The sequence below is a fragment of the Anopheles coluzzii genome, chromosome 3 (assembly GCF_943734685.1).
Source record: "Anopheles coluzzii chromosome 3, AcolN3, whole genome shotgun sequence".
Classification (NCBI taxonomy): Eukaryota; Metazoa; Arthropoda; class Insecta; order Diptera; family Culicidae; genus Anopheles; species Anopheles coluzzii.
In genome coordinates, this window is record NC_064671.1 from 23,986,092 (window position 1) to 24,011,954 (window position 25,863).

The following is a 25,863-nucleotide window of genomic DNA, read 5'->3' on the forward strand; positions in this document are numbered from 1 at the left end:
ACCTCCTCGACCAGCGGGGCGAAATGAATTGTAATTTTCGGCAAATAATGTACAACCACTCGACCACGCTCCACGCACAGCCCCACAGACTGGTCTGTCCTGCTTCTCACTGACCCTTCTCCCCTCGGCTGACCTTCGATGGATGCGTTATAGTAATCCTTTTCAAATGATCTTTCCCCGCTGGGTGAACACATTTTTCACGCTGACACTTTTGCCGAAAGTCCCATTTACTACCTTTGTACGGGGGGGGGGGGGGGCGACCGGGAAAGGTAACGTCCATGGCCACGGAGATGAACCGTGATGGAATCTTTTATGGATTATTTGTCGCAATTGTCTGTCACACATTAAATGGCCAACTTTCGATGGAGGAAAGGGGAGAAGGGGGAGCAGGAAAGTATTCTTATTGGTGGGGCTTTTACAGAAACACTTATCCCGTTGACGAGGATACCGAGGCACAGTATGTTTATTGTGTGCTGGAAGATTACGAAGTCATGCGGGTGGTGGTGGGTAGTTGTGGACAGTTTCAGTCATATTTTCATAAAAGTTTTGGATTGAGTTTTGCACTCGCACCTGGTCGCAAGCTGCACCAATGTGATGGTGCCATTATGCTTACAGGGATTTTCATTTAATCTGTCAAAAGGATTCGTTATGCGAAGACAAATGAAACAAAACTTTTGACTAAATACATACCAGGGAATAGCTTAAAGTGTGTAAGCACTTTAGTGGTAACTTTTTGTCCATATAAATCCTGCCGATGTGAAGTATTATTGAAATTTTATTGGAAAATGTTCAAATATTGTTTTTCTATGGTGAACGTGACATTTTGATCATAAAAAACACTTTACACAATAACTCACAAAACCATTCCATTTGATCAAATGTATGGTTTTGAGATCAATAGAGAATGTGTTTTTTTTTCCTTTCTCCATTCACCTTTCCTTGAAATACATTTTTCCCCTGCCACGCATTGATCTGCCACGGGAAACAGTCATTTGATGGATGGCACCGTGTCAAGTGGGCGCATGATTTAGCAAAACTATTCACCTTTAGCGGTCCCTTTTCGGTACGTTTTTTGTATTTTTTGCCTTTCTCCAACTCCATTTGACTGTTGCTCATACTCGAAGAAGAGCCACCGTCGTGACTTATTGCACTTCCAGTGCTTAAGATTGTGCTGCGCCGTGCGCCGATTCTCCCAGGCTGGCCAGGGATGGATGACGAGCATTCTAGGCCTTTCTTTCATATTTTTACAGCTACTCGGGGGGGACACGGCCTGCAGCACTGTTGATTCAAAACAGTGCTGGTGCGAGACAGTGTGCGGGAGGTGCCCGCAGCCCCCGCCGGGATGATCAATTACTACGATTGATAAATATTTTCCGAACAAAATTGAAATCCTTTCAGTGCGATGTCTGTCGATACCTTTCGTGCGTGTTGTGCGAAAAAACTGGCAACGCGGACTGGATGGATGGATGGATGGATGGTCGATTCAGCTATGATCCGATGTGTCAAGTCATGCCATATGCTGCCGGCATGACCGTCAGCCCATCACCAAAGGGGCACCCCTCTCTTAGTGGGTACCGGCAGAGTGCCAGCGGACCGTGATAAGTGGATTGTGAATGAGTGACAATTTTGGGACACCTTCCGTAGCTTACCTTTCAGCTTTGGTGAGCATATTTTCTAACATCATCAATTTTGCCGTACGCTTTCCTCGTCGATAACTTTCGTGGTTAAAGGTGGGACAGCACTGGGAACAGTGCAATTGATTGACTAATGAATACGGAGTGTGATCATTTTTCACTTCCATGCGCGGAAGCGAGGAAACTCAAAAAGCAATAATTTGATGAAAGGAATTTGTGATGATTTTCTCTTTTTTGTATTGTAAAATGTGTCTGGAACCAATTTATGATGAAACATATCCTGAGTAGGATTTGTATTTGCAATGTTCTCAATTTGATAGCAATAAAATCTTAAAACTCAGCTGAGTTATTTTACAGTTATCTGGTTTATACCAAGGTTTAAACAACACTACTACTCAATTTTTCCATTCACTTGACTCTCGAAAAGAACTCTATTTCGTAGTATGTCTCCAGATTTCAAATCTTTCCACATGTTCATTCATGACGTCCAAAATCATAGCAATAATAAAAAAACAGAGCCTTAAGCCACCTGTGATTTAACAGTTACCTTGGTTAAAGCATATAGTCAAAACATGTTTTCTTCAGCGACAGTTAGAAATTGAGTGAAAGTGAACGTACTATTTTTTATGGATTAGGAACGTACATTGTATACATACAGAAATAATTAATAATAATTATATCAATCGAAAATATAATATTAAAAAAAATAATAATAATAAGAATAATAATAATAATAATAATAATAATAATAATAATAATAATAATAATAATAATAATAATAATAATACTAAAAATAATAATAATAATAAAAATAATAATAATAATAATAATAATAATAATAATAATAATAATAATAATAATAATAATAATAATAATAATAATAATAATAATAATAATACCGATAATAATAATAATAATAATAATAATAATAATAATAATAATAATAATAATAATAATAATAATAATAAGAATAATAATAATAATAATGATAATAATAATGATAATAATAATAATAATAATAATAATAATAATAATAATAATAAAAATAATAATAATAATAATAATAATAATAATAATAATAATAATAATAATAATAATAATAATAATTAGTAATAATTCATTAGTATTGTTATAACTATAACAATAATAAAACAACAAAAATTGTTCACCGTAAAGTTCAAATTTCAACGAAATAGACGTAAAAATGCCAAACTAGATAGCTACAACTAAATATTTTATTGTATAAATTGCTATAAATAGTTGTGGAATGGAATTTATTTTAATTTTGTTTATAATTCTTCATTTTATAATGAGAATTTTATGCTTAACTTTCACTTATGATCACTATATTATCCTCTAAATGTAACGTTCTCTGTAAAAGAGAATAGATCAATTTATTGAAAAGCAGTTAAAATAAACTAAATAAGAGAATAAAATAAAAGCTAACACCTCATGAAATGTTTAATCCTGATTACAATTTTTCCCTCCAATAAATCAAATACAAATCAGAAACAGCAAAGGATTTTCTCCTAACGCACAAAATTATGCTCAGAACCTGCTAAAATTCATCACCCAATAAGTCTGCATTACTCTGTCTCTTGTCTCTGCCCCTTTCCAAACGATGATGCAGTCGATAAAACATCCCCCACTACTATCGCAAAATTCAAACCCTAGGTCCACCAGTTTGTGCTGCTGCTGCTGCTGCTGCTGCTCCTGCAACATGTTTGTGGCCGAAATGTAAACGTGAACAAAATCACCAGCACCACAACCACAAACACACACATACACACCGTACTCCGAGCGCTCGACGTTCGTTGCCCGCGAAATGCGAAACTCATGGGAGGAAAACCACCACCAAACCTATGCAGGTCGGAGCGTGCACAAAATCGGAAGGATAGTGTGCCGCCAAGCAGACCCAGCGGAAGGCCCAAAAAAAAAAACACACACACTGGTGATGCTTTTCAATTTGAGTTGATTGATAGGTCGATTGATTGATGGATCTGGACGGGCTGACTGACAGTGTTATTGAGTGCTAAACATTCTCAATCAAACGCAGACACAACCAGACCAGAAGCCCAGCTGATCTCCGATCCCCCCGGCCGACCGAAGTTGCGATGATGGTGCGTTTTTGTGTGTTTTTGTGTTTGGTTCGCTCTTTCACACTCACACACACCAGGGGTAACGTGGAAGGGTGCCGTATGGTGTGCTAATTCTTCTGTTTTGTACTTTTTGGCAATCACTGTACTTGTAGTGCGCTCCTTTTCGCTTAACGCGGAACGGAACAGGGAAGAAATAAATGTTTTTCGATGCACATCGATCTGGAATGGCCTTGAATATTAAGATTTTTTGCGTTGGTAGTGTTTGATTGGGGTGGAGTTACTTGTATTGAGGACGAGGCAATGAATATTTGTTATTTAAATTATCCTTTTAACGTCTTAGAAATATGTATCGGAGTTAGCGCAATTAGCGCAAGAAGATATTAAATAAGCATAGCTAAACTAAGCTCAGACAGACCTACAACTTACATCAGTATTTCTATAGAAACCACGACACTCTTATTGAACGCTGTAGACTGGTCAAATGGTACGACTTCACAACATGCCAGTCATGAGATTGGGCCCAAGTGAGCTTACTCCTATTGTGGATACATTGGTTAGTCGTAGATAGCCAAGTCCCAACAGTAGACGAACCCGTCGTACAGGCATTAACAAGACTGGACAGTATGCCCGTAGTGGGTTCAAGTCTAGTATGAACCGTCCCCCCGTAGCGAGTACTGACTATTCGGCTGTGTGGGGCTGAATTAAATCTCGAGAACATGTATAGGCCGGCATGGTCACGTAGGTTACGCCAAGTAGAAGAGGAAAGGCAAGCTCATTATTGAGTATATTCATATGTGTTCTGGTTATTCATATGTGCAGCTGTCTATGTAATCGTAATGTTGAGATAAACCGTTCCTTTGGAAAGTGAAAGATGACATTCTAAGGCAAATGTTTGTATGCTCCATTAGCAGACATTTTTAAAGGAATTATTAAGGAGCTCTATCAAAACATCTTGAGGAAATATACAAAAAATACTTAGACCTATTCGCGATGCTAGCCAACAATTCCTGTAAGGTTGATTAACGAATAGATCGGTTAAAAAGAGTTCCATCATATACCTTGAATGCTAATTAAATGCTAAAAGACTGAAGGAAACACACTTTAACTAACGCCATCTGGTGTTGGGAATAGAATGCATGCCTTTTCTTCTCAATTTATTAGCACGTGCATCAAGCAAAAGTAGGTTACATATTAACATCCTCATACATACGTTTTTTGTTATAATATTACATTACTCGGATTTGAAGCCTTGTACATCTATTTGCTTTGGCCATATCTCAAATGATACATCGTTTATCGTTTGCTGCTGTTTGCTTCCTTCTCATCCGCCACCAAATCGATCCCTTCGGGGCCCTTGGAAACCCATTCCTAGAAACAACAGATCATTTTTTTCCATGGTATGTTAAATTAGCACCACCAGCACCAGCACCACTACTACTACTGCATACAGCCGATTCACACTGATATCTGATTGCATTCATCTGCAGACGGAACCATGTTCCATCCACTGTGACCTTCGACTGTCTCCGAACGATGACACTTGATTTATGTCTCACCAAAGGACCCACATTAAGGCTTCGTTTGTGCGGCGCTGCACGCTCTCCTTACGCTTCAATTGCCCAAGAAGTGGGCTTTCCTTCCCTCTTTCCCATTTCTCTTTGCGCAAGGACACTCTTGGGCTAAGGCTAAGAAATACATCAAACCAACTGTGTGTGTGTGTTTTAAAACAGTGACGCAATCGTACGCCATCGAACAAGACCTCATCCTTGTTGTCAATTCATCCAAACGGTGACCGTAAATCATGAAGTGACAAACGCAACAAATCACAAACTCACACACACACAAAAAAAGAGAAAGTTTTGCCTCCGTTCCACCACCCGTCCTTTTGCTCCTTATACCTGACGGTCATGCCCAACAGTGCACTTTCGGACGAACCCAACCAAATGCAAACCCGAACAACAAACAACAACGGCGTGCCGTGTCGAGTGTTTGGAAAATTATTCACAGCAATTAATCTCACGTACAAATCGACCCGGGAAGGAATTTGAAAAAAGAAGAAGAAGCCCAACCCATAACTCATTGTCCTTATGCAAAAGGACACGACGACCAGCAAATAGCTCCTTGGAGGGTTTGTGCGATTGTGAAGAAACAGTCGCTTCCTTCATTCCTCAACCCTGGTTGGACAGTTGGTCTTTGCGTCAGCAATGTGTCACATGCGTTCTCCGTCACAGGAAATAATAATTTACATACTGCATGCATGCATCACATGCGCTTTTTCTTGACACCGCACCGCCCTGTGAGCGACGAAGCGACTGACAGCGGAGCATGGCATGGTGGGTCTCCGGCGCTCACAAAGCCATCCACGGGAAGGAAGCTGGCATTGGTAACAATCACCCAAACGGGCAGAAATAAGCTGCCACCATACACAAGATGCAAATTGCAATTGCATTTACTTCACTTTGTTGGCGCGTTTGCTGAAGCACGAGATAGCAGCAGATAGCTTTCCACTTTTCCATCAGAGCAGAAAGGAGCGAACGTGGCCGGGCGGCGTGTTCTAGCTTGCTCCGAGTTCGTAAGTTTCGGCAAAGACTTTCTTAATTCAACTTGACGGCTAACAGACAAAACATCTTCCGTCCATCATGCCGGCTATTGCGTTTTGCCATTTGCATTCCATCTTACTTACTTTCCCCCGTTTTTCCCTGTTCCCTGTGTCACTGCAATATACTTTGGGCCATTGTTTTAGCCAGCGTTTGCAGGAACGCATCTGCATCTTTGCGTCTTTGTCACCTTCACCAGCTGGTCAGCTGAAGATGGGTCTTCGTTCGAGCTAGGGCACAGGGTACAGGGACAGACAGGGTCGGTCAGTTTGAGTTTTGTAAGTTTTAGGCCCCGATGCTCTCGTGCACTGCAGATGGCGCTCTGTCCGTCTGTCTACGATGTCTTACCCCGGGCCTGTCTTGCAAGCGTTTCACAGGCGACCAAAGCAGCCTTCCCCGCCCCAGAGCCTCCTGAACTGTCTGAAGGGTGTAAGATGAAGCGCATCTTGCGGAATCCATTTCAGCAGAAGAACACGACGTTTGAGTAGTAGTAGCAGTAGTTTCATTGGAGGGAAATGGGTATGGATTTGGAAGGCCATTGTTTGGAGCTTGGTTACTTGAGCTACGGACAAATCAAATATTGAGATGCAGACGAGAAGTATTCCTGCTCAAGATAAAATGATTTCCTTGTTTTCTAGCAGGCCTGTCCTGTCTAATCATGCTGTGGATTGGTGCGGGATGGCTCCATTCTGGATGGAGCCTTGTGGATGAAGTTCATTTTCTCTTATGACGGGCAAGATGAGTAAGTGATGCAAAGTTGAATGCTAAATTTAATTCAAAAATATCTTCATTAAACTTCTTTGATCAGTTTCAATAAAGAACACTTCGTTGAGCCCTTCTTAATGAATTCAGCCACAACGCAATCATCGGCACCGCTTTAAACTACCAGTAAAAGCACAATTAATAGCATATTTAGGTGAGCTGGCTTCATTTGTCCATGGTAATGGTATAAGAGAAGCGATATGTTACACACCGTGATGCGACAATTACTCTCGGTTTCGTCAACTCCGCATCAACTCTCCGCTTAATTTCATCAAAGGTTCGTCCTAGTCCACATCCTGTTTAGCGTAGTCTTCCCCGGTGCGAGGGGCAAAAAGGAACCGGTTGTAGCCCAGGGTTTTTGACAAATGACAACAAAGACCAACATAGACGACGGTTTTACCCTCATCAACTTACGACGTGGGGAGACTCTTCTTCTTTTTTTTTGCCTACATCTCATCGTGACACTGTCGAAGGTCAGGTTGAATGTTGCAAAAACGTATGTTGTTTTGGGGAGGAGTTCCCTTTGTGCCCTTCCTGCTTTAATTCGTGTTCATTATCCATAATTAGCGTTTTGTAATAATCACCACTTTAAGCACAATGTGTAATGATTGAGCAAGATTTTAACTCATTTCTTTGATCTGAAGAGTTCGATTAATGCTGACGTGTTGCTTATTTGCTGCATTTTATGAGTGAAAGTTCCTCGACGCTTCTGTCATCCTTAAGCGGCCTTCAAGCGGCAAAACGTACTGCGGAACATTTCTTCATGTTTGAAAAACTTCATACTGCTACAAACACAAACACACACACACACTCACATAGAATTGCATTTTATTATCATAAATTCTTATTTTAGCATCTTTTAATTATAATTTATGGTCACCATAACTTACGATTAAAAACTCGTGGTCCAATTTTCCTGCCCTCCCTTTTCGATTTCTACCCACTCCCTGTCCAAACTATTGCTCCCTCGGAACCATCGTGTGCATCGTGGTGTCGGACCTGGGACCGGGAGTGTTTTTTTTTTCTCCCAACTCCCCCCTGTTTCGTCTTCGTCCAGCCAACATCTATCCAACCGTGTCAGGGAAACGGCTGTTTGTTATGACTCTATCACCCGGTTCGGCCAGCAATTCTTACCAAGCCTGACGAAAGCCTCCCGCAGTCGATTCCTTTCTGCCCTGGCCCCGTGTGCCCCATTAGTTCCAGTGACGTCTTGCTACTGCTGCTGCTACCGCTGCCAATGATACGGTGGGTGGTTTATTATGGCCCACTCTTCTGCCACTCTGTTTGCTCTGCATTCGGAGGAAGAAAAACTAATAACTATTGCCCTCCCACCGATGCGATGGTGCATGGTGGATGGAGCCAGTCCGTCGTCCGTTTCGCATAAATTAATAATTTACGTCCGTGGCGCTGTCATACAAAACTCGGGCTCGATATTTTTAGCGAAATTGTTGCCTGCCTTGATGATGATAATTAATTTACGCGTAAATAAGTTCTAATGTTTTGGTGCTCATACACCCATTCACCTGTAATAAGGGGGGGAGTAACACAGACACAAGAATGGAGTACCAAACGATCACCAATTAAGTTGAGTTTTGCTAGCTAAAAGTCTTCAGCTCTTCACCTTCAACGATAAAAAGGGTACCGGAACCGATGTTACGAACATCTACAGCCGCAGTGACATAAAACTAGGGGCTTCCTTCCTTTTTCCCAACTGACATAAGCTTACCATTGAGCGCTTTCAACATCTATTACGCACGTGTAAGTGCCCGCTCCAACTATTCCCAGAGCTTAATATCACACTAAGAATCTGCCGCAAATGTAACGTGCGCCAGCCTGCCTGTCACCTGCCAAGACTGCCCGGGCTCAGGAAGCTCAATATTTACACTGCCTGCCAGTACCTTTTTTCTTTTTTCTTTTTAGCACACAGGGATTTGAAGATTCCTTCCCCATTCTCCTCCCCCCTCACTCACACCCCCGATTCAGTGCGACTTATAACACCGTGCCGCACTTAACCGGCAAACCGAAAAACCGGGCACTGATTAAATCGGAAACTCATTCGTTTAACCCGCACCGGGGGCTCATATTTTTCCCTCAAATTCTCTCCAGCGTCAAATTATCTGATAAAATTTATACATTTACCCTAAGCCTCAATCTTACTTCTGTGTCGTCGTCGTCGTCGTCGTCGTCGTCAATGCCTTGGTCCGTACTATCAGGTTGCTTGCGGGATTTCGATCCCGCCCGACCGGCGAATGATGATGGCACAGAACGGCAACCGGGCGTGCGTGTAAATCGCGTGTGCGTGTGTGTGCGCACAGTAGGCGCTGTGGAATGGCGGGGAACCCTTACGCGCGCGGGAAAAGGTTACGCACAATTCGGCACCTTGCGGAAAAGCCCCGGGTGTGTCGACTTGGGTGATATTTTCCAGCGCTCTCTCTTTTCCATCTCTTCCAGCTCCCGAGCATCTTCTCGGGGGCAATGTCGTTCCGTTGATGCTACAGTGCTGCACAAAAGTGTTTGTTTAGTCATAGCGGTATAGCGGTCAAAGGAGGCCACATTTTGAAACACGTGGTTTCTTAGGTACTCCAAAGCAACACGTTCGCGTAGTTGCGCAAAGACGAATGTCTCTCTAAACGGTAGGTCACTGTTATTTGATGTGAATAAGTTTTACCACAACATATAACATTTTTGTCACACACTGTGCCCGTGTATAGGATAATCTACAACAACCAACAACAACAACAAAAAAAACATAACTTTACAACCGTCACCTCACCGAAACTTTACCTACCGCATGCAACGTTACTCAAGCTTAACTGGGGGGTGGGGAGGATTAACCGTAAAGAAGTCGCCTCATCTCATCTGCTCCAACTCACTTACCTATTGGGTTCAGTCATTCAGCCGTTCTCACCTTCCGTGTCACCTTACCGCGTTGCGTTGATGGAGTAGAGCACGGGCCACCACTACAAGGGGTGTTTTGGAGCAGGGGACTCGTCCTTACATAGTGCGTGTGAGTATGCGAGTGTGGAGGTGTATTTTAGTCGTCATATTTTATGGATGATAACATCTTTACACTCCCAACTCCCCCGAAAAACCCGTCATTGCGGGAGTACGGTTGGGGGATGGTAACAATATTTGCTTGGTTATTTTGTGTAGTTTGGGTCCTTTTTTTCTCACTCTCTCTTTCGGGTTCTGTTGCCATCTCCGATATAGAAGCGTGTAGTGTCTTTTTGTTTGCGCACCGCTTGCTTCGCTAGGTAAGATTGGCATGCTTCTTTTTTTGCAGAACCCATCATACCTCCCCTACTGTTGCTCACCATCCCGATGCGATGGATCTTTGCTGCTCTTGATGCGCTCGTTTCAGCATGAGCCACTTTTCCTTTTCGCTGGCGATAGTAGTATCATAAATACTCTCCCGATCGATTAGGAATGGGAGAAGGGTGAGTGCTTTCGGCGTAAATAGTTTGCCTAGGGAGCTTATTATTTTGAAAGAGCAATATCGAGCACTTTGGTGGAAGCTCGCAGAAGGGACGAATGTGTTTTGTTTAAAAATGGTCTTTATTGTTTAAAAGTTTTCCAAAAATGATTGTTTTATTTGACATCATGAAAGATTTAGGTACATTGTATTATGTTTAAATATATTTAAAATATTATTTTTACTTTTTAATTTACGCAAACGTTACTATAAGTCTTATTGTCCAAGTCAAATTGTAAAAGTATTGTGTTACAAGAGAAAACAACCTTTTTTTAAGTCCTTCCAGTACCAACACAAGACATCAATGCTGTTCTCAGAGGTGCTTTTAGCCACAACAATTTATGACACCTTCTTCTTATATGCACAACGGTCATCTGAACGCTTTGATTTCTTTCATCTCTTCTTTGCTCTTCCTTTACATCTTTCTTTGCCGAAAAGAAAAATTCTAAACATTTCTTCGAAGACTATAGAAGACGACTAGAATTGCTCCGTATACTCCACATTACGTACCGGAAGCTTGGCAATCCCTGTGGAGTTTCTTTCCATTTACTGCCCTTGCTTGCTTGAAATGCTCCCCAAATGCTGTCTACCTTCCATGCAAACCATCATGATCATCATCATGGTGGAAAACAGGGCCAAAGGTCCCTGGGTCATTGTGCTCCGAGGACAAATTAAAGTCGTCTTGTGTGCTGTGCGGGAATTTACGACACTCTTCGTTCGTTCGGCGGGGGAAAAAAACTGTATGATAACTGTTTCCCTTTTCTTTCTTATTACTAGCAACAGTTTATACGATGTTTTTTTCAGTGGCCAGTGCCCATAATCACAGCACACAAAAATGAAATTCAATTTTAACCCAACTAGGTCTTCTTTATCTAGCTCAACGCGTCTCGTTCCTCTCCGCGTTGGGCCACCGCAGTCTGGGCTGGGTCGTGACCTTTCCTAGGCTGCACCATCAGCCCCACCAGGACCACCACACCGGTCTTGCAGATTTGGTATCTGTTTGATGGGGAGGAAGCATCGTTAGCCAAAACACTTGTCCGAGGGCGCGGCAGGGCCCGCCTGTCACGGCCAGAAGGTGACGAGCGAAAGAATTTTTGCACTCCCATTGTCATCGGTGGCAAACGTTATTTTGTTTGGGCAGCATAGATTTTATTCATGTTGCTGTGTCTTTCTCACTTCACACTTTTCACACCCCCCCTGCCCTGGTGCTCTGTCCTCGTGCAACGAACCGCAAGCACTTTGATGCACTTTTGGTGCTCTGTTTGTCAGTAGTTAAAAATTTGTCGGTTTGTTGCTGTTGTTTTCTTCCCTTTTTTGATATTTGAAAAAACAACAACAACCTCCACCGTTTGCCAAAACAAAAAATGTACGACGCGTTGTCTTGTCTGCACCTATCATTCGATGCGGACGGGTGCATTAGCTTAGGAAAAATCGGGCGCGCTTCTCTTTTGCCTTTGCCTTTATGCAGTGGTGCCCCGGGGGTGCCTCTGCACTGACTCGTGCAAGCGTTTCAGGTTAATGGAGCGACGTGGCGGTACACAGCATAAAAACAAACATCAAACTAAAGTCGTCTCAATCAATGCCATCGGCAGCGAAAAAACCAGACCGTCGTACGAATTTCCTACTTCTTGCCAACGCTTGCCAACGCACCACCGGCGGGGCCGACGGAGGAGCATCGCAAAATTAACGAAACATAAAAACAATAACCCCACCCTTCCTCCCCACCCCCCGGAAGCTCCTCTTGAGGTGGTGCATTTTTAATGTTTTCGTATTATTCCTCTCTTTAACGCTCTCTCTCCCTCTCTATCTATTTTGAGGTTTTAGATGGTAGCATAAAAATCTGACACACATCAATAAAACTAGTTCGATTTTTGATAGTACGAGGTTTTTTTTCTTTATTCTCCCCTTCTCTAGCTCATCATTTCCGATGCTCTTTTTTTGGGGGGTTCAAATTTCGGGCTTCCGACCGACCGAAGCCAGTCTTACCTTTTGAACCTTTTTTTGGCTGGTCCCTGGACCGGGGCCCGCTGCACATTTTGCATAATCGTTCGCTGAGTTACGAGGTTTCGGCCTCGGCCGGGAAAACGTTGCAAATGCCACTGTCTATCAGCCGTTTCTTTTACTCCCTTGCAGTCATCAGCATTGAGTGGGGCTGGCGACTCCTCTCCACTGCTCCACTTCCGCTGCACAGTTTAATACACTCACCGGACCAACTTTCTCCTCCCAAAACCGCCCCTCACACCGCCCTTTCTCGTAGTGTGGTCCGTTTTGTTTCTTTTACCTTGACGGTCCGTCCGTCCGTTGTCCTTATGATTCGACGTTATCAGTTTCAGCTTCAGGGTGCGAGTGTATCGCCTTTTCCTGCCCGCGCCATCCCGTGTTTCTTCCCGTTTTTCGCTGTCATTTCCGGCCACATCGAAGTCACATCGGTTGCCATCAATTGGGTGTTTTATTTTTTTTTTATTTTGCCCGTTTTGACGATTGCATTTGCTCATACACACACCCGCCCGAGCACGATGCTTGCGATGCTACCTTTATTTTTTTATTTTTACTCTTCATATCACATCGCGAACCTTTGTCGTGCCCATGGTGACAAGACAAACCCTGTCCTGACCTGTCATCAATCAAATGGATTGCAAATGGGACGAAAGGGTTTTCGGTTGAAGCTTTCTGAGTATTTTTTTTCTCCTTCTTTTTGTACTATAATTAATGTTCTTATCTTTGCAAATGACAAGTGCTATGCAAATCACAAATAATTGGTATTTATTTTTATTGTTTTTGTTGGTTTTTGGTCTTAATTTTTGTATTTTTGGTAAATAATATTTAATTGAATTAACGCATTTAATTTAATGTTTTTAAGAAGCGAAAAAGACTAGTTCAAAATACATTTTTTATTTTTACTTTAATCATTTCAAGGCTAAAAACGAAAAAAAATCCACTATTCGTCTGCCAACACTACAAAAAAAAACACACACACACACACATCACCCTAATGACGATAAACTTTGTCTGTGGCTAAACAAAAAGCAACCCTCATCTATTTTATGTTGTAAACACTTGCACACAGCTGCATCTAAACCTCTCAATGTTCAACCATTCATTTCTTCATCGAACCAGCACACCCATTCTCACGAGCAACACACACACATACATAAAATACACCCACTGTATACTTACCCCCCCATACACGCATTTACTGCATAGTGCAACGCATTCGCACCCGATCAATCAATCAACCGACCATCGGCCATCAATCAATTTTCTTTCACAGTTAAGAGCTAATAAAATTCAAACGATTTCTCAAACATCACCACGGGACGGACGGAAATAACGCAGAAGAAAGGCCAAACGCAACAGATTGATTAGTTTGAGGCCACGTGTGTGGATAAGGCACAGAGATTATTTTTATTGATTATCACAGAACTTTCCAGTCGTTTTCTACACATCATCTCTTTAATGGGAACAAAAACTGTCATAGCTATATTACTACGTTTAAAAACCTATATTTCTGATTCAATAGTCCTTGTAGAGAAATGCTCCTCTGTTGCTATGCTTTAAAATCATGAATACAGTCGCAAATGCTATCATGCACGCCTCTATCATACCCATCAAACTATATTTCACGCAATTCCGCAGTAATGTTGTGTTGCAGATATTGGTTTTTCACGGGGGAAAAATACGACCCAAGCGTAATGCCCATAATGCTTCACAAGCGAACACAACAAATGTCTAACACACAACCCCTCATATGCAGTTGCGTAAAGACGCATATCGATTGCTCGCCAGGCAAAACAAAAAACGCACCAGGATGTGTTGCGTATACCCCAAAAACAAACGCTCCCCCCTCCATTGCCAGCGCCCAAGCATTTGTCAAGAGCAATAGAAGTAAATTGCTCCCTGCGTGTATAGTGCGTCCCATAAACGTTTACGAGACGATTTTCGGCTTTTTCGGCTGCTCCTGCCGTCATAAAAAGCAACTGCACATACACACAAACACACACACACGCGCACAACCAGAGTCACGTGCAATGTTGGCCTCCTTTTCTTCCCGCTCCTTACTGCTCCACAAGGATACGTCATCGAAGTGGGCGACGGCGGCTCATCTAAATTCGTGACGAGTCGAGCTCGTCAGTTCCCGTTTTTGGCTGGAGGGATATTAATGACATCACACTAGTTCCTTCCCAACTCCCCCCACACAGTGTCCTCAATAAAATATCCCCTTCCTGTGCTACGCAATCGATTCATTTCGCCAAGATCCCTTTCAACGTAGACGGATATTCGTGCACACAAACACACACACTCAGAAAACCACCGTATTTACCGGAATATCACTTTTATCACCATCACATTGCGCTCTCTGGAATCACCTTAAAAGTAGAAAACCCTTCCATCACCATACGTTAAACACAGCTTGCGTGAAACACCGTAACCCGCCCTTCCCAGCGTTGGAGCAACATAAAAAGTAACGCTCAATTATACGATTATCAGGTTCATTTTTTTTTTTTTTGGTTCGTTCCTGCTTTCCCTTTGATACACTCACAACTCACACAAACGCACCAAGAACCCTCCCAAAAACACTAAGCAGGCTATGTCCAACGGATAGCCAACGCTGCCAACTGGACTGACTGATTGACAAGCACGTTCGATTGAGCTCGAGCCACGATGCTGATGACGATGATGACGATGATGATGATGACGATGGAGGATGATGATTTATGCACTTGGAAACCCAACCGAGCCGGCCGAGCTCAGCACCCTCCGTATCGTCATCGCGCGCGACACATTGCGCGCTTGAAGCTCCACACTGGAATAATGTGGCCCGAAATGATCCCATAATTTACGTCCCATCGTTTTCCCTCATCTCGCATGGGAAGGGAGGTGGGGAGTTTCGTGCCCTCGGCTCGGTTCTCCTTATGTGTAAGTGTGCGCGCGTCTGTGTTCGTGAGTCGTTCCGAACGCTGGAGTGTGTTCGGGAAATTCACCTTGCGCACGCACCACTTTTTCACCCATCCATGCAGAACCCTGCCACCCATTTCATTCACCCCAACGCACCACTAAGCGGTGGGTGAGCGAGAAAGCAACAATAACAATAAATTATGAAAACAACATGCACAGCGCGCTGTCTGACAGATGCTGTTTTCCCCTTGCCCTAAATGCCATTCCGTCTATGTGTGTGTATTAGTGCGCAACTTGCAAACCGGTTTTTTGACAGTCCGGGGTGCGGCGGGCACTGTGTGTGATCTGTTTGTGTGTGTGCATCGTACCTCTTTTCCCCTATTTCGCTGGATTCGCTATGTACACGAGCGCGGTAAGGGGTTGGCATTCTTGGTTCCATCCCCTCCATTCTGGCCCGAATGGGGTGCTCACGAGAAAAGCACCCCTTCCAACCGGCTCGAAGTTGGACTGCCGAACGCCGCTGGCCCGGTGGTGAATTCACACGAAAACGTCAGTTCAACAAAAACAAGCAAGCGGCCTGGAAGCATATTCGCTGTCGCTCGCTGTCGGTTTCTCGGTACACAAGGCGCGCGAGAGCCACCAACTTTTCGCGTTCGCAGACACACGTGTGTCGGCACCGTCGCGATTCTTTAACGAAACAGGTTCAGTAACAGTAACGGTGGAACAGTTTCCAACAGAGAAAAAGGGTGACAAAAGTTGTTCCGAAGCAAGATCACGCAAGGAAATTGTTGCACAAAGCATGAAAAACAGTGTATTGTGCAAGAAACAGTGACAGAAAGTGATCAAAAGGTGAAAATTCCAAATACACTCGTACGGCAAAAATCCCGTCGGTCGCCAAATTGTGAACGTTCAATCGCTCGAGTAGCAAAAGACGGACGTGACCAAGTGCAGTGCAGAAGGGTGACCCGATCCATCGGTCGTCGGGTTGCATCCGTCAGCCAGAGACGTCAGTTGTGTGACAGCCGACGGAAAGGAAAGGAGGACACTCAACGTCAGCGCGCTTGTCGATGTGTGAGTGACGGCTCGTCAAACGACTTCGGTGTCTGTGTGTGTGCGTGACGTGCTAGAAAGAGCAAGAGTTCGTGTTTATGTACGCGCAGTAGGAGAAAGAGGAGAGGAAACCCGAAGCTCTCTAGCTCATCCGAGCCCGTGTACATGAGCGTACCCGCGTGTATGTGTGCGCATGTGTGCCTGTATGTGTTTCAATCTGGGGAGTGCACGAGTGAGTGAGCAGGCAAGGCGACACAGGGCTTGTGTTCGGGCACGCGCCAGAAAGAGAGAGGGCACGCGCATTCGTGTGTGCGCATTCGCCTACTGCGCTAGTGTGCGTTCGTCCTTATGTGTCACTCGGTGTGATATCCACCACAACGAGATGTCACAGATGTGATAGGTTTTCGTCGAGCGTACACGGGACAGCAGCAGCAGCAGCAGCAGCCGTCGACAAGGCAGAGCCGTCTGTCTGTCAGCTTCCGTCAGTCAAAAGTCGTCGGGTCGAGCGGAAACACAACACACAACGGATTGCTCGCGATTGCTCTCCTACGCTTTCGGGGCCAATCGGACCGTTCGTTTCGGGCCATAGGGCAACATTTTCGGAGCTTTTTCCCACAGCATCCACAGTCGGTCAGTTGACACACTAACGGCATCTCGGGACGGGTGCCCGCAACGCAAACGCTTTTCGCTGTGTTTTGGGAAAACTGTGTGTGTTTTCGGTGGTGGCCGAAGTGTTTGCGCGATTTTTGTGAATTTTTTGTTTGCCCACAAACTTCATCGTTAACAGGTGAAACACTTGTGCAACAATAAATTTAAAAAAAATCAACCACAAAAACAAACAATGGTGAAATGCAAACGATAAATTGTGAAACACTTGCAACGGTGTTGTCCCGGTTGGACATTACCCCACTGTGCCACCGATCATCGCGATCGAGCCCACCGATCGACGATGAGTTCGGCAAGCCAGCAGAGATGCAACAGCCCACAGAACGATGTGCAGACAGTGCGTACGCGACGAAATGGTTTAGTTTGTAAGCGGCGCGTGATACGGTCCCAAGGTGCGACGATTGAAAGTAATTAATTATGCACCAGCACAACCCAACTCTCCGCCCCCCTCCCAACACAAACAACAAACACACAGCACGGCAATACGGCGCTATACGAATCGGTTAAGCAAATAAAAGAAGAAGAAAAAAACGCAAAGTAAACGAATGAGTGAAACAAGTTCTATTTTTTTGTGATAATTGCATCGGAAGCTGCAAAGTGTGCAAAGTTATACGAAAGCGAAGCGGGCTCGAAGATGAAAGTTTGTCCCGCTCGGAAACAAAATTATACGAAGAAAACCAGAAATTCCATTACAACACTATACACGCGTACGATCATCACGGTTCCAATTTCGGGGAGGCGAAGCGCACTTTGAAAAACGACCCACGGTATACGGTATTTTTTTATTGGCAAAATAACAACAACGACGAAAAACGAGATGGTGCAAGTGTAACAGCTACATCACTGTTTGTGCAATTCGGATGAAGCAAAGCGTGTTCAAATTTAATTGAAAATACAAGCGATATATAGAGAGCGAAGAACAACCCCCGAACAGATGCGTAAGTGACATACAAGTTGGCAAAACAAAGCAAACCCAAATTGTGCAACAGTGTGTGCAAAAGGTGTGTGCAAAAGGTGTGTGCGTACTAATTCGCGTGTGCTTCAAAAGTGACAGAACAGCGCCGAAACCTCGTTTTCGGAGCGCGTTCGAAATCGAAGTCGGCGACGACTACAACGATCACAATCACGATCACGACGTGCGTTTAGAAGGAAACATCGCCAGAAGCAGTGCACCTGTTTCTGGTCGCGGGCAAGTGAACGAGTAAAGTTTCAAAAATTGATAACCAAAATCTTCCATCGATGATGCTCCACGAGGCAGTGATGTTGGAAATCTACCGACAGGCCCTTCACGCTAGGTAATTGTGCAAAGCAAAGAGAATCAACCAAACGAGGTGTTTTAATAGCTCTAGTACCTCTGGGGATGAGACCTCAGAGATTTTTGTTGTTAATTTGTGTTATTGGATGTGGATTTTTGAAATTATGCATTGTTGATTTATTGGGTGTATTTTAAAAAGTTAGGACCTGCAGGTATTATCATACAACTTTATACCAAACATGTCGTCTGGTAGTCGGCATGTTATTCAAAACTCTGAACAAATCTATGTAACCTTGCGACATCGACATGTTCTATTTCCTTCCCGAGACATCAATTCCAAATCATTGAGACCTCATGTAGAATACCTCATAACTCTCTTATGAGAACATCAACTGTCATGAGGCGCTCCGTATTCTTAAACCACAAATTGCATTTTTGCTACCAACCCCGTTGATCATTCTGGAACGACCCGTTTCCTCCAAATCGCTCATAATCAAGCTAATCAAAATCATTACCGCAACCTGTGAACGTCTCTTCAAACCGTACCGTAATATCCCAACGCAAGACACATTCACCGAACCATCACTACGATGTGTTGTGGAGTGATGTCGTCGGTGGTTGCCCCATGGTTTGAGTTTTGGGCCAAACGCTACCGAACCACAGTGGACCACCGAGTGTACGTATTTCTAATCCACAAGATGATAGACGAGATGACGAAGAAGTAGCTACCGGTTCTTCGGTACGCGCGCCCGAAAGTACCAATACCTTCCAAGTTCAGTTCAGTTCACTCACATACCCATCCCCGAAACCCTGGAACACGCTTCTGCGTTATTTATTGTTCTAACGCTCGCTTTTAATTACCTCGTTAAAGACTCCCAGGACGGGCGAACTGCGGGAGGTGGCGGTGGTACTACATTGTTGCTCTCCCTCCTTTGTGGCAAGCAGGAGGAAAGCAGGAATATGTGATCCAATTTTGACGGTCAATGGTGCGTGGCAGTGGCGAGATGCAAGCACCGCGAGCAGGCCGGATAATGTTTTTCGCCGGCCCACCGCCTACTCTGTTGCTGCTCCGCTGCTGCGGCAATGTGCGAACACGCGCTTTTTCACGCGCGCACCGGGTTGCGCGGCGGCGGCGTTCGGCAAGCCACGGGCAGCTTGGCCTTTTGCCTTCAGAAGTGTTTGCCGGTTCGGATTTTCGGGGCCGGTCTTAACCTTCGGGATGCTCGACGTACGCTGCCACTGTATGGGTGCGTTCGTTTCGCGAGTGCAGCTAGAGCAGCGTTTGCGAGATTGCGTTCTGTGGGGAAGGCGTTTTTTTTGCTGTTGTTGCTGCGTGTTGCGTGTTGCTTTTACTTACGCGTACGCCTAGAGCCGGGCGCCACATGCCATGTGGTGTCCTGCGAGCACACACAGACAGACATACATACTCACAGTACACTTGAGCACAAGTGAATGAAGAGTGGATTTACGAGTTGCTCTCAGTGCAGTCGTAAAATTTAATGTACTTTGGACCGCGACCGTCCACCCAATTCTCCCACGAACGATTCCTTCTGGAGGGAAGCTGTGACATGTTGTATAGTTGTGTGTTTGTATTTTTTTTTTCCTTTTTTTGCTTCTGTTTCCATCACCATCACGGGACAACTGTCACCCAAAGAAACTCTCTCTCTCTCTCTTTATCACCGGGTTGTTCGTCCCGACCGGCCACCGAAGGACACCCGCTACCTGAAGTTGTATAATCATTTTTCAACTACAGACCCCAACCCAACCCATCGCTCAGCGCGTGCTCTGACTCCCTCGATCCCCCTTATTTATATTGGTTGTTTTGTGTCCGTTTGCCTCTGCCTTGACGACGATTGGCTACCGGTCGAGTCGAGTGGCAAAGGCAGTTAAAACAAAAGTGATCGGTCAACCGTTGGAATCGGTTTCTTTTGGTAGCTTCCGAATGGTGTGACCCGGGCCGAGTGGAAAAGAAAACCACATACCACCAGCTCGACTAGATCACCAAACAAGACAACCAAACTCATCAGGAAGGTAGGCAACGGGCATAGTTAGAAGAAGGGAGAAGAAAAAGAAAACAGAAACAACCTCACTTAATTTATATCGCCCATATTCCGTTGGTTTTTTTTGTGCTTCCTTCTCATACACCTACATTTGTTGTCATTATTTATCGTGCCCATCGTGCCACGATATACGTTTTTAGCCCGTTCGGCACCGGTGAGGTGCCCAATTAAACTGAATCATCTTCAGCGCCCACCTCCCTACTCTGCTGCACAAGGCAGAGTCATCAAGCCGGAAACTCGATAAACGATTACAGTTGGTGCGTGTGACAAATGTCAACTATGAGGAGTAATAATTCATTTTAATAACAACCAACTAACGTTCCGTGCCGTTCCCTTCTTCTCTTTCTCGCTCTCCCTCGTCGTTGCACACACTAGCCGAGTTCGTTGCTACATTTTATTTTTAATTCAACGGTAACATGTCATGTGGTGGTAATACTTTAGTGTGTGTTTTTTTTGTCTTCATTTTCTGTGATGGACTTCTCATATCTCTGTTTGCGCCTTACCGTGACACACACTGTCTGTGCGATAGCATGACGGTATGTGTTCCGGTTCCGTTGTCCGTAGCGCATCCGACAAACGGTGGGCACAAAGTTGATGGGTAATCCAAACAACCAAACCGGAAATTATTGTCCCAAGACATACTTCTGTAACATTCGCTCCCGAAAGGCGGCGGAGCGGTGGCAGTGTGTTTGAATTGTAACCTTGCATTTTATACTGATGAAACAATCAAATCAATCGATTGTGCGGAAATGCATTATAAAAGGTCACATTTCTGATGTGTATGTCATATTACCTAGATAAATAATTTATTGCCCATTGAAACACCACAAATTGCCTCAAAAATGCCATTGCTTTTCCTGTTTGGATTTAGATTTTTCTCTCTCCAAATTGCCTCCCATCACGTGCAATTGAAACCGATAGATATAATGCTCAACCAATCTTCCGTAGCTCAGCTCAGCACTCTAATTTTAAACTTCAAAAACTACTTCTTTGTCATCACGCGCTGGGAGAACGACATGCAGCCAGGCGACACATTAATCATTGTACCGTTCTGCCCCACCGTGTCTCTGCCCATAACGTTGGAGCAAACACACATGTGGTGTGTGTGTTTTGCTGTTACGGCCCGATATCTGCCTTTGGCTGTTGTCTATTCTGGCGCCGAGAGAAAGGAAACCAACGCAACACACAAATGGATCCCTTGAGATGTTGCTCACGTTTGGCTGTCATCCCGCCGCATCAGCGTGCGCTCACTGTATTAAAATCTTATTTAAAGCATCATCACCTACAAAAGAATGGGGCATTTTTTCCTGATTCAGGGGGTTTAGAAAATCTCACTCTCATAACAGAAACTTTCATCGGCCGGTTGTCCTGTTTTGGTTTTACGCTCTCCCCACCACGTGTACTGTCCGTTCACGCAAGTCCGTTTTATTGCGCAAAACCCATCAAAAATGTCCGTATATAAGTATGTATGCGACATTTGGTTTGTTTTATCGCACAGACAGCAGCTCCGGGGTCCTGAAGACCTCCTGGGATGTTGCTCACACTCTACTCCATCGCCACCGCCCATGTGTGTGTGTCCAGCACGCGGGAACGCACCTCACTCAGCGGTGACACACGGCCCCCGTGGCCGGTGATACTGGCATACTATCTAAATTAAAATTAATCCCTTTTTAACTGACAAAATTTAATTTATTGCCTTTAATCTCCCAAGGCGACCGTACCTTTGCCCCGTACGGCTATCGGCGCGCTCAGTCCAGCGCTTCAAAGGGGTTTCAGATTTGAGGGACTCGCTTCCTTTTAACCCCGCTTGCGCAAAGAACAAGAGCGCAATGGGAGAGAGATTGAGTCACGGCCGACAATGGGATAATGTACGTGCAGCACATTTGGGAAGAGTATTTTTCCCTCCCAAAAGCATGCACACACACACACACACAAAGACTCGCTTGAAATCTGTCAGTCAAGCTCGGGCAGCGTTGGGAAATGGACGGCAAATTAGTTCTAGAGTAGGCGACGACGACCCACACACGCAGCACCACATTCCCGGTTGCCGTTCGTATCTTTTCGTAGCTCTTCACCATAAATCGTTATTTATATGCTTTCTCCGATCACTTTCCTCACATCACACACCGCATTACACGTACAAGAACCCCTCGTCAGGGGGTTCAAAATTGGTTCCCTTTTTTTTTTGGACAAAACCCTCAAAATCGTCACCAGTGTGTTTGTGTGTGCGCTTGTATCGATGACAGACTGAAGAAGTTTCCTACCAGTGTTTTCTTCGCCTGCTTTGATCAGTTTCAAAATACACTCGATACACTTATTTATTGACGGGAAAAAAAGGGAAAGAATGCACCAGCTCTTTTACTTGTACGTGTGTGTGTGTCCGTCCGCTTGCACTGCACTTATTAATCGGTCCGTTTCTTTTGTGCTCCGGTTTCGATTTTTATTATCCTTTCGAGACGGTTCGATTCGCGCGCGTGTGTGTGTGAGTGCACTTTTTGCTTTTGCCGGTGCATCCATCGCCACCATCGCTGCTGCCGTGTGACCGAAAAGCCACCCTTCTCGGAACAACCCCGAGAGAGCGATGAAAAAGCAGATCAGCAGCAGCAGCAAACACGGTGCAGGCGTGGTTTCCTGCCGTCTGTTCTGTTTGTTGTGCCTTTCTTTCACTCTTCCCCTTTATCGGGCCGTCTCGCTTTGCACCGACGTTCGCAGGCAGCCAGCCTTCTTCTGCTACTTCTGTTGTTGTGTTGCTTTTGTTCGCAGTGCGGGAGGTTGGTCATCCCGACCAAAATACAATTGCCGGATTGGTTTCGGTCGAACGGTCTGTTTTTTTGTTTTGTTTTGGAGTTGGAGTTGTTAATCATGTCCGTCACCGGTGAATGCGGATAATGATGATGCGTCGTCCGCTGTGTGTAGGTGGTGGGTACTGTCAGTCTTGCCTCGCCATTCGGAAACTGACCAGTAAGGCATCTCGACGGCCATCAAGCCATCCACCCGAAGCACTTTTGTCGTGGGGGGCATTGTGTTGAAGCTGAAAATAGCACACGCACACACACAGAAAAACTCCCAAAAATTTATGATTAACGACCATTGAAACATGTTGAGACATGACGAGTAAGAGCGAGAAAGTGCTATAATGGGTCCGATTGGTCCCCGATTCTTTGTTCGTTTTCAGTTTTTGGTCATTTTGATCGGGCGCATTTCTGACGCGCAGACGGGCCAAATCGGTAACATATGGCCATTAGGGAACAAAATCCCCAAAATTCCCAACAACCCCCAACTGAATGATGGATGGAGCGCGCTGGTGCCGGTGTACGGATAGTGGTTTCCCGTGGTTTTAATTTGCTCTGCTTTCAGTGATACACTCCAGCCCTTTTCTGATGATGAATTTCAGAGGTACAGGAGAAGAAAAAACACCCGCTTTGTATTTATATACCAATCGCACTCAGTTAAATCCATTCTCTAGCCAACGTTTTATAAACAAAACTCTCTCCCTTTTCTCCACATTTCTGCTGTAATGTGAAATGATTTTTACACAATATATTCGTCACTTGTTTGTGGCCAGTTCCCGTCCCACCGCTGGGTTGAACAAACTTTAGCACATTGAACATTCATACACGCTGGGCAAACACGGGCAAAACGGGGGCCACCATCAATCGTGTGGAGTTTTGCGATAAATGCAATTTATGACTAGATGATTTGCTGTTCGCTATCATGCATCGGTGCATTAATGAACCGTACCACTAGCTCCCGGGCGGGTGCAACCGGAATAAGTAAGAAGGAGCGAGAGAGGGAGTGCGAGAGCTAGATTGGCAATCTGAGCATTTTAGCACCTTCTCCTTCTTTGCCTACCTCGCTCACTCACTCACTCACAAATCTCGTTTCATTTGCACTGCATCAAAGCAACATTTGCGTTACCAGGCGGCGGCAGCAGCGACGGTAAACGCATGGCACACCATTAAGGTTGACATCTAATGCCCTCTCCGCTCGAGCACAGGTTCCGCTTTTTATGTGTTAGTTAATAACAATAATAGCAATAATGATGATGATAAACTCGTAATAAAACAATAACTGTAAATCAAGTCGAATTGACAATGACAGAATTATCCAATAATATCTAACTGTGCACATAACTATAAATCAATTTTCCATTCCACACACACACACACACCGCGTGCGCTTGTGTCACTCAACTCCGCTTCTATTGCTCTCCCACTGTTTGGTTGGGTTTGGTGAGTGTGTGTGTATGTGTGTGTGTGTGTGTGTGTGTCATTTCCCTTCACCGGTTTTGGTGAGTGCATCGGTGACGCCAGCTTATCCTCCTACCCGATCTAACCGATTCCATCCGTCCACATAGCTATCCATCCATCTAGTCCGTGATTGGACCGCCATTCTGCTGGCATGTCGTCCCCGTTTTCCCTCTAACTCCCCCCCCCCCCCCCGTCATTTCCACTTTGTCCGCTTTGTTCACAGAAGGGATACTTTTGTGGCTCTGCTTCTTGCTTCTTTCACTTCTTTTGCCACTGTATCGACCCGCACGGCGGGCGCAATGGTTGAGTGCACACGCACACGTGGTTCTACTTTTTCCCGCGGGCACGGGAACAACCAAACCGACATTAGCGGGAAGGGGGTGAAAACGGGTGGCATCTACCATACCTATTTCACTACGTAAAACAGCAAACCGAAGGCTACATAAATAATATTTGCATTTAGGGCAATCATAATCCACTCCACACAGGACACGGAACGCGACACACAAATACACTAGAAGCACACTCACTCACAAACGCAGCGGTCGATGGCCAAAAAAGAAAGCCAAAGAACTATGTACGACTGTGTTTGATGATGGATTGGCCTCGCCTTTTTTTTGGTTTCGCTTTCTCTCTCCCTCACTGTCTTTATTTTCTAAATGTCGCGTCGAGGCCCTAGTTTTGGCCCGCATTCGATTTCGGGGGTTTTCCCACATGGTTTTCAATACCGCTGGGTGACACTTTTTTTTTTGTTGGTTTGGCCATGGCCAATGGAAACATGAAATATATTTCTATTTTTTTTTGTTGGGTTTCACAATTTATACCAACATACCGTACTGGCAGCGAAACACTTTGAAGTGTTCCTGGGGCCGGGTTTTTGAAGGTTTTTTTTTTCGGTTCTCGCGCTCAGTGGAGCATTTTTTCCTCCAACTTCAAGAGGAAATATTTTAGAAAAACTGATGTATGTATCCTCCTTGGAGGCCAATCGGTTGGAAACAAACACACACACAAGCACACCAGCTCATCATAGTTTCGTCAACCGCTGGCCATATTTAGACGCGATCGTTCTTCATCGGTGTTTTTCCCCCCCAACCAGTAATTTCTGGTAGAGAGGGTTCTCCC

The 25,863-nt window shown here is 44.6% G+C and overlaps 1 protein-coding gene across 2 annotated transcripts in view; it reads left to right on the plus strand.

Moving 5' to 3' along the window:
- LOC120958149 (protein tiptop) overlaps positions 1-25,863 on the plus strand; it is a 152,190-nt gene that overhangs the window by 116,112 nt on the left and 10,215 nt on the right. The window contains exon 1 of one of the 2 annotated variants that reach the window (XM_040378049.2): positions 15,982-18,471. The exons of the other annotated variant lie outside the window; for it this stretch is intronic. Within the exon in view, the coding sequence (XP_040233983.2) occupies positions 18,416-18,471 (56 nt within the window). The 5' untranslated portion in view covers positions 15,982-18,415. Of the gene's footprint in view, positions 1-15,981; positions 18,472-25,863 lie in introns of those variants that run through there. 2 annotated transcript variants of the gene reach the window in all.